This window comes from Anas acuta, chromosome 1 (genome assembly GCF_963932015.1).
Source record: "Anas acuta chromosome 1, bAnaAcu1.1, whole genome shotgun sequence".
In the NCBI taxonomy this organism is placed as follows: Eukaryota; Metazoa; Chordata; class Aves; order Anseriformes; family Anatidae; genus Anas; species Anas acuta.
The window spans coordinates 24,592,300-24,609,241 of record NC_088979.1 but is presented as its reverse complement, the minus strand read 5'-3'; the positions used below and the strand labels follow the sequence as shown (position 1 = coordinate 24,609,241).

At 32.4% G+C, this 16,942-nt stretch overlaps 1 protein-coding gene across 14 annotated transcripts in view; it reads right to left on the bottom strand.

Annotated features, from left to right (window-relative positions):
* NBEA (neurobeachin) overlaps positions 1-16,942 on the bottom strand; it is a 509,325-nt gene that overhangs the window by 286,045 nt on the left and 206,338 nt on the right. For 13 of the 14 annotated variants that reach the window (XM_068673009.1, XM_068672960.1, XM_068672963.1 and 10 more), the window contains 2 exons: positions 8,412-8,566; positions 4,318-4,444 (listed from right to left, as the gene is read on the bottom strand). In XM_068673009.1, coding sequence (XP_068529110.1) covers positions 4,318-4,444; positions 8,412-8,566 — 282 coding nt within the window. The remainder of the gene's footprint in view (positions 1-4,317; positions 4,445-8,411; positions 8,567-16,942) is intronic. The other variant, XM_068672964.1, reaches the window with a different exon arrangement.

Genomic DNA, 16,942 nt, shown 5'->3' with positions numbered 1-16,942 from the left:
TTCTTCAACTTTGGGGGAAAATGATCACAGGTAAATCAGTTTTCTACTGCATTTCTACCTTTCTGCCTGCTGAGACTTTTTGAGGCATGGAGTATTCCTAAATTTCTACTTGTACAATGGGAAGGAGTGTTGTGACTTCTGTTTGCTTCTGAAATAACATACCTTTTTCCAAGTATACAAAGCTAGCAATAGTACTGCTGAGGTTTGTGTACTATCTGAGGAACTCTGTCTCCTTAGATTCCTTCTTTATTCTGTCCCTTTTAAAACCTGACAGAGCACAACACCTGTGCACTTTGAAACTCTTGTGCCAAGATTAAACACTTTCCACATAACCTCAAAGAAATGATGTATTACTGAAAAACAAATTATATTACATACATATTCTGGTCTACCAATATATATACATATTTATTAAGTTTGTTTCTTTCTTTTTTTTTTTTCTTTCTGTCATTTCCTTTCTTTCTTTTACTTTTTTCTTTCTTTCATTCATTTTTTCCCCAGACAGTTTGTAGCAGAACATTTTATTTGTGCTGAAACTACAACAACAAAATATTATTGGCATTTAAAAGCACAGTATAGGAAGAAGTTACATTTATTGACAGAACCTTAGAGAATGAACACTAACAAATTTTCAAAGGTATCTACTACATATAAATGTTAAATAAATGTGGACCTTTTGATTCAGGTCACATAAAGATTCCTACAATTAAAAACAAATATCACATTATAAACACATTGGAAGTTTTCCTTTAATAGCTTAAAATGAATTCTTATAGCTTATTTTCTTTCAAGTTGATGCTTCCCTATTTCAAATTAAGATATGGATTTTTTAATATTCTAAGTCAGAGTTTCATTGTTTTAAATGATTAGATGGAGTGAATTTCATCGTGCTAGAGCTTCTATTGACTGTACTTGAAACACTGATGACTAGCTTTGAGTTTTTCATTTGCAATATAGAGCAAAGCAAGCTTTTGCTGCTAGAAAAAAAAAACTACTAGATAAATCTAGACTAGACTTCTCTAAACCATGTTTTAAATTAGGCTTTCACCGTAAATTTACTTAAAGGTTCTAAGTTCATGTAACTGAAAACTTCATGTACAATTAAAAAAAAAAAAAAAAAAAGAAGTTAAAAAGTTTTAAAATGAAGAAAATTTTTTTTTCCAAAATTTTTATCCAAAATTTTATTTAAAGATCCAATCACATGGGAGGTATGGTTGTGCTGTTAATCAACACTTTGGATTAAACATTCTATGATTCATACCTCAAGGTATTTGAGCATCTTGCTATCAAATGGATAGTGATTGGTCTTGTACATTATGGATCTATTCAGAGGGAATTTGGGATAGTATTCTGTAAAAGTTTAAGATCAAAGTTTAGCACTCTTTAAAAATTCATATTAAATGATGGAAATTAATATTTAAATTGAGAAAAAAATAGAAAAAAAAATCTTTTGCCTTTGTATAAAACTAAGGTGCATTTATGTGTTGAAAACTGACTGAAGTTCTGCTCCTTCAGTTTCAAAAAGAAGAAACAGAATAAAGAAAAAAGCATAAACAGAGACCCCAAAAAGATTCAGGGAAGCAGGTGGCTCATCTACTGAATTTATGGTCCACCCACATGCACAGAGAGAAGCTAAAGAGGACAGACAGACTGATCTGATACTACAGCTGCTTCTCACATCTATTATACCTTATAATGCATCCTGCAATCATTATGGAACTCCCTATGGGGATTCATGTAACTAGTTTTCATGACTGAGCTAAGAGTTTTTAAGGATATTTTGTGATCAATAAACAAAATACTTTTTTTCTCTCCAGTTGTACATATTCTTAAATGCAAATACATTTTTAATAGCATCCAAATTCAAGACTATTTATTTTGAAAAAATTATTAAGAAAATAAATAATATATATTATATATAATTATATATGATGTCCATATACACAATGGTGATAAACTGGGACAGGGGAGACAGCAAGAGCACAAAGGTGATAAACTGGGACAAAGACTACTTAAGGAGCATAGTAGCAGCATCAGATTAAAAAAATACTTTTTAAACTGCAGGGGGAAAAAAGCAAATAACCCTGTGAATAGTTCTTAGTAGCTAGCACTTGAGTTGCTCACAAAGAAGGAATGTAAGCAATTTATTTCAATCTAGTGAGAGAATTAGGTATGCAATTTGTTTACTTCAGCCTGTGAAAATAAAGGTTTACATAAAACCTACCAAGAATGTCAAGAACAACTTTTATTAAATGTACTGTTATATACAGTATCAATCGCAGGGAATCCAAGTGGATCTTTTGAAATAGTTCTTGGTGTATTACTTTTAAATCTAAATAAAAATATAGGATCTAAAGACCAGTATTTTATCTCAAACGAACTGATAAAATTCGATTAAAAGCCTCACTTATAAAATATTTCTGAAACACAAAGCTTATACAAGCTACAGACAGGAGATTGTGGAATTAAATTCCCTACTGTAAAAACTAACTCTGTTATTTGAACCATTTAATTTACTTCATTAGTAGGATTTTACTCTCAACAGGACTAGTACCATGTTATTACACATTACACATGTTTACTTTCCTCTTATCAAAAGCAGAGTGTCTATGAATGATGAATGTGAAATTACAGGAGAATCAATTCACTCTTTGCCCACCAATCCTACATGATTGGTTATTAAGCCAAATTTCTGTGTGCCTACTTTTTTTTTCTTCTTTTTTTTTTTTATAGCTAAAGATTCTCGTAAGACTTGAAATGAAACACGATAAAATATCATAGAATGTATGATATTAAAAATGTATCTTTTAGAGTAAAAAGAAACAGAAGGCAGAAGTGAAGTACTTTAAATGACAATTGAAAATATTTAGAAAGAGTAAACATTTTGTATGTTCATGATAAAGTTTAGTTTGTACAATGTTTTGCAATTTCTGTAATGTTATGTGATATCAAACAGAAAAAGCAACATGATCTCTAGCCTTGGATATATATAATCACCACAGCAGAGATGTAACAAGATTCTGAGATAGGGGCACACACTGTCTCAGTCCCAGGTATGCTACCTTTGCAACCTCAGGCCGGACCAAACCTCCACCTACGAATCAAGACTATTAAATGCCTAAGAGTCCAAGATCAACCTCCTGCTCACTCTCTTCTGCTTGGTCTACAGCAATAAGGAGTTATTTTTTTCCTGTGCAGTTACTATAAGGGAAGGCTTAGACAAACTAGCTGTCACTTCATGCTTTCCGTCCCCACAAACAGCTCTGATTTTTACAAGCACAATAATTTTAAAATGAGAAAAACAAAAATGGTCTAATATCAAAATAAAGTTTTAGTAGAAAAGGGAAGTGAAGAAAGGAAAAAAAGCCCCAAAGACTCAGGCTGATTAATTTATCTACATTTTTGATGTAATGCTCCATATACATTTTTCCATTGACTAATTACAGCTAGTACTTGGAGTACAACTACTTTTGAGTTCAAATTCAGAATTCAAAATATGAATGCCTGATTTTGCAACTGAAGTTGTTCTATGACTCCTGGACAAAAACTTTCAAAATGCTTTTGAAAAAATATACGAATGTTACATTAGTAAAATTGTTTAATAATAAATTTATTAAAGATTCAAGTTAATTTTAACATACTTTAATATCTGAATTTTATAAAAGACTTTGTCCTCTTTACTATATCCAGTTGCAGCTTTTTAGGGCAAATAGGTGTGCACATTGAAAAGGTTGAAAATTTGTCTATGGCACAAATGAATACCTTTACTAAATAAATTATCATACAAAGATACACAATAGGAATTTTAGAGGGTGATTTTAGGGGACTATTCCATGACATGTTCCTCTTGCTATATCTAGATCTAGTCCACCATTTAGTTAGCTGCACAAATGCATGTTCATTTTCACCCTCTCTAGTTTAAACAGGGCTTTTGTTTGCTCAGAAGAATTTGTGTCTCTCCACTTACTAAAGCCCTATTACCAAGTTGTGCTTGCATTCTGATTTTTACTTTCACTACTGAGTGTTGTAAAAAGCTGGTAAACTAAAAAATAACTTTTAACAAAGTTTTAGCGACCAGCATAGTCCTAAGAAATTAGGCTTTTCAGTGAAGTGTTATTTTAGTTTCTACATTCTTAGTACTAAAGAAGTTTATAAATATATATTGAATTATACGAATAACTACAGCAAGGCGTAATGAAGAAGCTAAAAATACATTCTCATATATATATATATTTTCCTTTTTATAGTGTTTTGTATGTATGAGGTTGTTATGGGAAAAGAAATGATAATTAATATTAAAAGATAGAACTTGTGTACCTCATATTTTCAGCTGAATCCTCTGGCATTGGAGCAACAGTTTGGACAGCTGGGAGATTTTTGCTGGTAGCACCATTCACAAAGCTGGATGACGAAGAGGAAGAAGAAGATCCTGAGTCTACTGCACCTGTCCCCCAAAAAATACAGGTCTTAATTCAATCTGAAAAAATATAACTTTTAGAAACTTTTAATATAGTCCTTGTCTTATTCATTTACTTTTAAGTAAGGAAATAATGTTACTTAATCTAAAACAATTAAAAACATTCAATTTGAATACCATATAAATTAATATCTTATTTTGCTGGTATAAAAATAACAAACTAAATAGCTACTGAAAGTCAGGCAAAATAAATCCTTACCTCATTTTCATTATTCTCAAATTATATTCCAAAGATGAAAACATTTTTACATCATCTTGTAAATCAAGAACTTTCTAAAATAGAGGTATATTTAAGATGAGCTTGAGAAGAATAGGAGTTAAACTGTGTTGGTTTTTTTTTTTTTTTTCTATACATACATATGTCTTGGCTGCCCAGTTGCAACTACAGGCAAATAGATTTTATTTTTTTAAATAGAAATTTAAAAAAATGACTGAGAAAATACAAATTTTTCATTCCTTCATCAAGTAATGGGAGAAACTAGCATCTGAAGAATATTAATACTCTAACAAGACTCTAATTTTAGTTTTTCAGTTTCCTTCCTCAAGTCAAGGGGAATTTTAAGACCTGAAGAGTAAGGAGGGCAGTGGGGATATCATTTCAATGGGTTGTGAACAGCTGCCCAGAAAAAAGATGCAAACAGAGTGTACATTTATATTTTATGTGATGTGGGTCAGAGCTAAGGGCTAAACTTAGACTATAAATGCCAATCTATCATGTTTGCTGAAACGGCACTGTGAGTTCAGACTCTCTGAAGCAAAACAGAAAAGGCATACAGTGGCTGTGAGCAGTAGTGAAAGCATCGTGATAAATGCTGTCAGTGTTCTGCTGCACGGTCACCATGTAACACATCACAGCAACAGAGGTATCAACTAACTCTTGTAGAGTTGGAGAGACTGCAGTGTTACCAGAGATGAGGGTGTCAAGCAAAAGATTTAGCCAAGTTAGCAACAAGAGGTGGAAGACCCCAGAAAATGAAGTTAAGGGATCAACTACATTATTCTACCAATTTCATTTAAATCCTAACTAGTAACTCCCCATTGCTGGTCAGTATTAGTAACTGATATATAGGCATATTAATATATATATATTTTAATTTCCTACAAATAACAAATAAAATATTTACAAAGCCTGTATGATTTCTTAACTGCTTCAGCAGCCATCTGAAAATAAAGTAGAGATAAAAGGCTGGTAATGGGCAAATATTTTCTGGCAGCAGGTACAATTATTATTATTATTATTAGCCTTTAAGTATTTAGTTTTTTTTTTTTTTTTTTTTTTGAAATGAATTAAGGTAAAAATTGGATTTTTGACTGTCCCATTAAAACAAAACAAAACAAAACAACAAAAAAAAAACCATTCAAAACAATACCAAAATGAAGTAGGTTTTGTTGGGCTACTATAGTGGTTGGTTCAGGATTTAGAGTAGGAGCTGATTTACTCTAATTACTACAATTTTATTACAGTGTGAGTGAGATGTGGGTTATATATTCTTAGGTAACACACATTGCTTTTCCCCTTTTCATTATGGCTTTTGTTTAAAAACATAGTTGCTAAGTTATTTAACCAGTGAGGATCCCAGAAGATAAGGTTAAACAGAGTAAGAACTACAGATTTAACACAGAGGTGAGAATCAGGATAGGAATTACAGAAATCAACTCTAAAAACTACAGAAACAGACTCTTACAGTAATGAAGGAAGAAAACCTGTCTCCCAAAAGAAATATTCAAAGCACTAAAAGGGCATCAGTAACATACATTTCATTGCATTGTGACAGTGACATCGACTATGACAGTGATGGCAGATGAAATGTAAACACTGACTCCAATCTATGAATAACTTAAAGAAACAAATAAACAAACAAACAAACCCCACACACCACCTTCCTCAGAATTTCAGCACTGAATATACCTCAAAATAAAATTGCATTGGCACGCTGTGACATACTGTAAAAACAGCTGTAAATAGGTTTGGGGGGACATCTAGTGTTTCTAATAAAATTGTATACTGTTCTTTTCTTATCATAGTATCATTATCTCTGTAGTTTAGTGAAGTTTTCTTTACTTACCCTAAAATCATTAATAACAGCAGGTAATTTCACAAACTCTACAACCTGAAAGCATTGGGATACTTGACGCATACACCTCAAAAACTGACATTTACAATCACTGTTTTAACTACTGTAGGCATAGCTAAATTAAAAGTTGCAAAACAAGCATTTTAATTTAATATATATATGTTTTCAATGTTATGCTAATTCTTGCTGCCATTAATGCATTTACTGTTTCTAAAATGTTGATATTAAATTTGTTGGAAAGGAATCATTTTGAAAACTCTTTCTTGGTAGAATTAATCAATAAAATTCATTCACATGAATTCAGGCATAAAAGGCTTTACCAAGTAAGATCACAAGAAGCTTAGTACACATTTAGTTCTGACTAATTAAATCTGACACTTGAAGTTTCATATAATTAATACTTTCCATAAATCAAGCTAGGAGACAAATACAAAATGTAAAACATAACAAAAACAAACAAACAAACAAACACAACAAACAAACAAAACCCAGAAAAAGCTATAAAATCTACAAAAATGTGAACATACCATGGTACCCGCAATACTGTCCTCTACTAAGAGTGGTATAAGGGAGACAACTGATTTTTAAATGCTATTACTTACAAAGAAGAGCTACTACATTCCAGCCAAAATACGCCAGATCTTTAATCAGTGAGGAGTCTGAAAAGCTCACACTACTCAATATCATTTGGAAAACAAGGTTTCCAATGTAGGTTATTTTTTGCATGATACAAGAGTACCTAAAAGGAAATCCATTCAAGATTAACAGAATTGGCTACACAAAATAAAACCATTCATAGAAGCAAAAACATATTCAAAGCATTCTTCCCTCCCATCTGCCTCAGGATAATTAACTTAGAGGGTTTTTTTTTTGTCTGTTTTGTTTTTTATCATTAGGAAAATCAAAGTTCTATTACCAGGTATTAAAGGTAATCTGCAAAAAGAAAGAAAAAAATAATGAGTGTGTCTTCATATTATTCCATGAAGTAGAAGGATGCCAAAAGCTTCCCCCTCCATTTTCTGCAACCCCAGGGAGATTTTAATTTTCTCAACCCTTGACTGCAGTTGTGATATCCTTGAAGAGAGCTCTTCTCTCAAGTGCTTTTGCTTAGTTTAGAAAGAAAACAGACCATAGCCAGACATTTCAAAGGAGTTTAAATAAACATTGGTTGCTCTCACAGTAAGGATTCATTTCTGATAGGAAACCACAGTCTCCATAGTCAACGGGTTCTTTCATGATAGACAATCCCACTTTTAATAGTTGAAATAATTAAAAAAACTGTTATCCTCCTTCTATAGGTCACAATAAATAACTACTGATACGACATGACTAGAGTTAAATTAGGTAAATTCTTACCAAAAAAACCTTCCAAAAACCATAAAATACTTGTATTGATAAATAATGATTGACAAAACTATTTACCTTCACAACCTACAATATATGCATAAATATCCTGTAGCCTTTTTTTTGGTGTGCAGGGTGGTATTAATTGGTATATATTGTACAAACATCCTCTGCTACAGAGCACTGGAGAAGCTAGCTCGTTTTTATTCTGAACTATGACTATAAAACAATATTTATTCACTTATTTAAAGGTTGTGCAAGTCCAACATGTACTATCAAAGATTGTAAACATACACCAAGTGAGAATACTGTCTCTAACAAAGGACAAGATTTAGTCATTCCATTTTTTTTTGAACAGTATATAAACAGTAACCAAAAAGATGGTTGAAAACAAAACAAAACAAAACAAAACACCTCTAAAAATAACAAAACAAAACACCACTAAAAATAACAAAAACAAACAAAGAAAAAAAAAAAGGAAAAATGAGTGTCACAAAAATATTTAAGGACGATACCTGTTGTATTAATCATACTTTTTGGTGTAGCTCCTGTTGCAGCAAATATATTAGGTGTACTACCCGGTGGCAGCCCACTCCCCGCTGTGGCAGTTCCAACTGTGGTCACGGCCAGACTACCTGGTGGGGGCTTCTTCACTGGTACAACTACGCTCCTGTAGGAAAAGAAATGGCAGATTACTAAAACTCTGCAGCAGAGTTAGCAACAGTTTTTGCTTATTACAGGATTACACTCTGTTATAATGCTATTGATAAAGAATGCATAATAAAGGCAATTTCCTTAATCTTTCTGAAATAGGTTGACTACGTGAACTATATATGAAACCATATATATATATATAATATATGGATGGTTTCATAGTTAACCTATAGTCAAACCACATATATAGATGCATGTATATATATAGTTTTATATATACCCTATAGTATATAGTTTCATATAAACCCTATAGTTTCACGTATATGAAACGATACTCCTACTCTTTGTTGTTCTGAGAAACTCAATTTCTCTTTCAGTGCCCCTAAAACTGAAACATCACATCACTTCATTGATATGTTGTTGATACCACTATGTGTGCCTGTGGTCTAGATTTGCAAAGAAAATACCAAGCATTCAAAACTAAGCCAGCATACTAGTAGTACAGATTTACATGCACAATATTGGTATTATGCCCTTTAAAAAATAATGTTTAAGTGTAGTCTTGAGAATTTGTAAATACATTGCACATGCTAAAATGGAAGAAGGAAAAGATTGTATAGACATTTAATTATCACTTTTTCAACACTGAACAGCTGTCATAGTGCAGACAGGTAAATTTAAACTTTTCTATTTTTTTTTTAATGTCTTTATTTTAAAAAATGATTCCAATAAAAGTCTATGCCAATAGTAAAACTGAGTGAAAAACCAAACCTGAAACAAATGATATTTGTAAATGTTAAGACAATGTATTATCATCATCATACACATTTTCTACTTGAGCAGATACATTTTCCTTTATAACTAAAAATAATTATTTTAACGAAATAATGTAGGGAGAAAATGCAACTATTTAGGGTAATAAGGCCACATTTTGCTCTAGAAGTTCCTTTGGTAATTATTTTGTGACACTTTCATGTAAACATGATGGCACATAATGGATCAAAATGTGAAGAGTTTTGGTTTTGTCTCTTGTAAATGTAGTTAATATATGTCTAAGTCCTCAATTTCTCTGGATTTTCATTCAAAGCCTGGTGATGGAAATTTTATTTGTGAAGCCATTGTGAAAATAACATACAGCTTATTTTTTATGATCTTTTATCTGATGACAGTGTACAAAAGGTTCCTCAAGCACAATAATAATAATAATAATAATTTACTCTTTTTAAAGGGGATCACAGTCCCAGTTAATATTTCTGCATTCTCAACAACAGCGTTACCACTACCCTAAAGCATGTATTTCCGAAAGGTAATTCTAGGCACATTGATGTTTTTCAGTCTCTTTCCATTCACATTAGGAGAAGATGAGTTTGCACAATGGAATAACTATTGATTAAGATACATGACACTAAAATAATTGCTCTCATTTGGAGTTAATAATATCTTTCAGTCCTTGGTGATGTAAAGTGTTTACATAGCAGCTGCTACAGGTGAATAAAACTTGAGTCTACACCGGTAGATTAATCTGCACCATAAAAGTATGAAAATTCCTAAAATTAGCTCGTATCCACACAAAAGATCTCTAGCTCAATTAATGTTTCAATCAAATACTTGAGTTCTGGAATACTTGAGTTAAGGAATATTGAGTAGCTACTGACAAGTGCAGAGTCCTTACAATGTCATAAAAACACAAGAAGAAATCTTCTTTAGAAGACTGTTGTCTTGAGTGTAGTTTAAGTCTAAAAATTAATTCCATTTGGAAGAAAGGACAATCCTCCCCGTATTCCACAAGTACTAATGTTTCACATCTGGTTGATGTTCTTTTTTAGGTGTGAATCAAGACATGAAGACAGGTAAGGTGTTATTAAATTAAAAATAATCACAAGAAACATCTCTACCATAAGAGGATGCAAAACCTTGAGACATTATCATCCTAGCTTAAAAGAAAATGCCGTTTTCTGACATATCATCCATGGTAATCTTGTCAAAATGTCTCATTCTCTTGATAAAATAATACACAATAAGTGAATATAGAGAATGACATCCAGATGAAGAAGACTAAGAAACTCTATGAACAACACAATAGACTGGACAAAAATGTGCAAAACAAAGTAGTAGCAGAACAAGAAAAGTGAAAGACTGACAGCTTTCAAATTAAAAAATACACACACCATCTTTTAGCCAATCAAACCACTCCAATGGCATGAACAGTGAAAACAACATCCAAGCCAAACCAAAACAGATTTATGAAAGATGCATGGTTATCTACCTAAAGATAATATGAATGAAAGAAATAATTTAATGTGATAGATGCCTGATATGTGTCTCTGCCAAGTATTCAGATATTCTTTTCATGAAGGAACAAAAATCTACAGTCTAGAAGAAAAGGTCATACATAATTCTGTCATTTCTTTTTAGGCCATATTTTATACAATGTATTTCAGGATTCCTAAATGTTCCAAAGTGGTGCACATTTTCCTGAATCACATCATCATGGTCGCAAATGTTCCTCAGTGATTTAGTCAACAAAGGCTTAGCAGTAATTGGCTGTAGCAACTCATTCTAAGTTCATCAGGTATTTTACAATTCTAAACATAAATGTGACTACTAATCATTATTCTACTGCTCTGAGTGTCCTTTTTAAATTCTAAACCTAAGCCTGAAGTTTCTCAGGCTGAGAATTGGGATTGTCAGGTTGAGAAAATTGAATTCAGCCAGGAGAAGAGAAGGGGGCTTACAGGGGGCCTACAAGAAAGATGGAAAGGGACTCCTTAAAGGGAGCATAGTGAGTGTAATGATGGTTTTAAACTAAAAAAGGATAGATTTAGATTAGACATTAGGAAGAAATTTTTTTACTGTAAGGCTGATGAGGCACTGGAACAGGCTGCCCAGAGAAGATGTGGATGCCTCATCCCTGGAAGTATTCAAGGCCAGGTTGGATGGGTCTTTGAGCAACGTGGTCTCGTGGGAGGTGTCCCTGCTCATGGCAGCATGTTGGAACTACGTGGTCTTTAAGGTCTCTTGCAACCCACACTATTCTATGATTCTGTTAATTTTCAAGAAGCACGTACCTCAGTAAGTTTTTTTCACAAGAGTATTCTGTGTCAAACATCAGCTTCTGCCAGATGGTTCAGAAGAAATCACAGTAGAAAGTTTTGTGTATTCTCTATACCTATATATGTTTGATCCAGTATGAAACATGCATATTCATTTCTCACTATTCTTCCCAGATCATGGTTAAAATCTTTTAAAGTGTTTGTTAGCAAGTATTAATAGCACTTTTTGAATCCTATTTAAGACAACCTTCTATTAGGTTTACTGCATTAAGATAAGATTCATCTGAAATCAAGGAGTAAAGATGTAACTCTGGAAGTCTCACAGAAATATATAATCTTTGAAGTTCATGCAAATGAAATGTTAGCGCTGAATGTCCACTTATTGGTTCTTTAAGTCATTTGATAGCATATATTCATCAAAACATCAAAATTTTAAAGTATATAATGTGTTCCTAATCTACTAAACAGTTATGATTATGATTATTATTTCTAAATAAAGGAAGTGAATTGTCTTAGGTATGGTTTTAGGACAAGAACATGAAGGTCTTTGATTTCATGCTTGGATCAAGTGGGAGAGTGAGTTTCAGGTTGTATTTCCAGTGCAATTTGCAGAATCTCCCTGGCATTCATGATGAATTAGCTGAAGCATCTAAAACAATCTAAAAAGTGTCAAGAAACAAGAAAATACTGCAAGAGATAAAAAACTTACTATTAAGAAAGACAAATGGTCATGACTGAATAGAGAAATTGGAAATACCAGAAATTTAATGAGTTTGAAGAATTTGAATAGAATATAAGCTAAAATGTCATGTATTAAGTGCAAGAAACATTACTGAATAAAGAAAAATCATAAAGGAATGAATAGTATGAAATGTAGACTGGGAATGGGGAAGGAAACTAATCTATCTGTGATATTAAAAAAAAAAATAAATCAAAAGCTAAAAAGTAGCAGTTCTGTAAAAGTGAATAAAGCTTTAATATATACATATTTTTTTTACAGAGGCCTATTGTGATAAAAAAAATTAAGACAGAAACCCAGTATAGTTTTCAGCTGTATATCCTATGAATCATACTGAAGAGTAAAGAGATACTAGTTTCTCCTCATAAAACATACATTTATAAGATATAACTATTTCAGTGCACTGAATATGAAAAGATGAACATCACATAGATTGTAAGAGTTTTGAGAGAGCTGTATGTAGATTGTTAAATAACAAACAAGAGGAACATGATAACAGCTTGATGAAAAGAAAAAAAAAGAGGTTAATGTACCTAATTTTGGTTGACTTGACCTATCAATAAATTTAGTATAAATTTGTTCTAAATGAAGAGCCGAGGGGGAGATGCTCTTCCACATTTTCCTCTGTTTAGTTAGGAAATCAGTGACTAAGACACCATTCAGGAAGACAGGCAGTGCAACTTCATCTCCCTCTTCTATCTAATGGGATCTGAAACCATACATTTCATTCTTTGGAGCATATTTTAACTACTACATGAGGAAATATATTCTAGAGAGATGAGCTCTCAAGTCTTTCCTTTTACTCCAATATCCACTGCATAAAAATCATGAAAACTACTGAGAGTGGACTAGGACCCCAGTTGAAGCCCTGAATCTTCACATTGCTTATTAGTTTTTCATTGTTTACAAAAAACTTGTGTGATACCCAAAGTAGTGTGGAATGCAATGTCTAAGGCAGCACCTGTCCCCACCTGATTCATAGGAAAGGCATTTTGATTTATCCAATTATTTTAATTTATGAACTTTAAAAAGTAATCCTATTTTTTTTTTCTTTCTTTCTTTCTTTCTTTTTTTTTTTTTTTTTTTTTTTTTAACTGGGAGAAGACTAAAACATATTTAGTCATAGCTCATTTTATTGTATTAAATTTTCAAGAAAACCAAATCTAGTTTTCGGCAAATCTGTTTTACATTTTTTGGAGACATGTAGTGTAACAGGAATGTAGTGTACTGATTTAGATATTTTATGTAAAAGACTGAGGTAGACCAGTGTACAGCAGTGATCTCCCAAAGATGTGCAATAATACAACAGATACAACTGAACTTCTCCATCTGAGCCTTCAGAGTATCTTTTCTCACAGTTCTTGTTCTTTTCCCTTCCTGTAATCAGTTTTATGTATACATATAATATATATACATATTCATTCTACTAAAACACATAGAGATAATGACAATTACTTTCAAACATAGTCCATGTATACAAAATATAGCTATGGATCTAAATGTATTTTAAAAATACCTCCTTTCTCCATACTGACAGGACACATACCATCCCTGACTGGATTCCACAAAATGTCCATCTTCTCTAGCATACAAATATCTTTAAGATTGGCCCCCAAGGACCTTCCATGGGAAAACAAAAACCAACCAATCAACCAACAACAAAAAAAAGCCTAAAATTCTTCAAAAGTATGTCTTCAAAATATTTTAACTTATGTTTGTAAAGACTTTGTTGAACTATGATAACCCATAATGTTCCAATTTATGAAATGATAATGCATTAAAAGTCAGTAACATATTTAACTTAGGAAAAATAATTGATCTAATTTCCAGGAACTCAAGATTTTCTGCTTATGAAAAAATGCCTCCTATTGAAATAATTCTGATACATGTAGAAAAAAATAATTATATAAATATATAAAAATCTAATTTAGAAAAAAAAAAATCAAACAAACATATACAAAACCAAGAGCACTCTCAATTTCAAAAACAGCCTCACTCTAAAATCTCTCTACTAGAAAAACAGTAGAATGGAACAAATGTAAACCTTAGAGTGTAGTACTGGGTAGAATCACAAATAAATTCACAAATGTTAACTGTCTAGGTTGTCTAGTGGGACAAATGCAAACTGACTAAAACCCAAGGAAAGCCTGAAACCCTAAAATCAATAACAGATACTGATTTTTGTCAGACAGAAGATGAGAATGCAAAAAGAAATTGTTGGTGAGTTATGCTCCATTAGTTGCAAACCTAGGTGAAATAACCCTTTAGTGTTTGCTTCTAAAAATGTCATCCTGGATGCCATTTTCAAGGAATTTAGTCTGACGTTAAAAGACATGTCATAACTTTGAGAATCCAGACTCCTGTGTCCCAGAAATCTGTTTATATAGCTCATAATGTAATTACAGCTACCTTAAGACAGATGAGGCAGAAGGCAGCAATATATTGAAAACTAATTGAAAAATGCAGTTGTCCAGAAGCACTTGTGGGGAAGAGGTCTCTGAAAAGCTGCTCAAAGCTTCAGAGTTTGAAGTGAAATTTTTGATGTTGTCACTCTCAATCTATTGAATAGCTGACAGACAATCAAACCCGTCTGGCTGGCTGGCAGCTCATTTTGCTGGCAGGTGGCAAACAATTAGACACACCAATTTGTGCCTCCTGATGACATTAAAGCATGAAACTAAGTTGTATGCAGGGCCTAGTGATTTGTGTGAAAGCATTTCAAAAATAATACTCTTTGCCGTGGCAACTCATTTCAGACTGCCACCTCCCATTATGGCTTTGAGCAGTGAAGACGACAGACTTGAGTTACGTGTGGTGCAAGGCCGCTTCTGTTCAATCCGTCATCAGCGCCCCCCGAGACCTCAATCCCCTCCTTTCATCAATATCACCTCATCATTTACATTCGATAGTGCTTGAACCGCTGCATACATTAACTGCACAGAAGTCCGGTTTGATAAAATATGTTGGGCACATTTTCTGCTTTTATATTTCATTTATAACTGCATGAATTCTCAGAATGCACTGCAGCATATTAGGCAACGACTTTTATGAACGTATTAGCAACGTACAATTAAAAGAATGTGTGGAATAAACACATGATATTTAATGATAAACAGAATTCCTGACTTCAATTCTATTTATTGTAGTTTGCTTCATATGCCATTTACCTGCATATAAAATGAGAGATTATAGCTAATGAAATGACTGTAAAACAACAAAGATACTCTTATTTTTCTAGTAATTATTTATTATCATAACTTCTTTTATAAGACACTCAGCCATCCAAATAGAAAAATAAAATTAAAAATAAAAACCACTATAGCCTCACAAGGACTAAAATTATCTTCTGATTGAAATGAAAAATACATTTCTCTAATCTTGATTTGCGTATAAATACAGAATCACTGTGTATATTTTATAAAAGTTAACAAAAAAAAGAGCTGAAACAAATAAATCTAGCAAAAAAAATACACTGTTGTTTACTGTACACTGTTTCCCTAGACAGAATAAACATGATCAACAGCCACATTGCTTAGTGAAGTACCAAAAGCTGCATAAACTACAGCAACATAAGAACGTACAAAAATATGGTTCACTAGCATAGTGTTGGCTTCCAAAAAATATGTAATATATATTATTTGATTTTTAGTTTATATCATTAAACACAAGTATATTTGCATGAGTAAGCATTGACAGAGAACCAAGCTGTAACTTTTTTTTTTTCATTTTTCCAATGATAATTAGGATACTAGAGGCAACAGAAAAAGTTAATAAATCATCACAGGCTAAAATCCATGATTCTTCCTCAATTCACATTTTAATTAACTCTAAGTGATAGATTTCAATATACTATGTAAATTGTTATTCCTCCCCCCTCCAAAAAAAGTTTCATGGTAAGGATCTCAATCTGCACTTTGAAGAAGAAAAGCAATGAATCCATCCACCTTTTAACTCCAAAGAGTACCACAATGGTCAAGAAAATACTTCAAAAACATGAGTGGAGTGCACAGATAAGTATCTGAACAATGGTAGTATTCAGTGATACAGTCAGGAGGTACAACCAGCCATTTGAGGTCCTTTGGGTGAAGAACACTAACGTACGTAGGACAATGTCAACTGTTCAATAACACCCATTTAATTGACAATAAGAATATAACACTTTCTGATCTGGTGGGACCTGCCTAACTTGCCAATTTTCCCTTCACAGTTGTTGGTTATAATAAAAAGTGTGCTCTACCTCACAGAACAAAATCTGATAGCAGAATGATCTATCAAAGAGAAAAAATATCCTAATGAAGTCAATCCAATAGGTGTTTTGCTTAAACCCCAACCATTACCTCTATTTTTTGGAAAAAAAAAATAATACCAATTTGATATGGTACAACATATACTACCAAGATACATAGTTATACACTTTGCACATGGAAGAATGAAATCACAACTGGGTCAGCAGGGTAAGAGAGCAGATTAAATAAATAAATAAATAAATAAATATAAAAACAAATAAACAAATAAAGAAACCCCAAACACTCTAGGCCCTAAGTTAACCTATTAAGTATGGAATGCCTATAAAAAAAATGTAAACTCTAGGTGTGCAGCA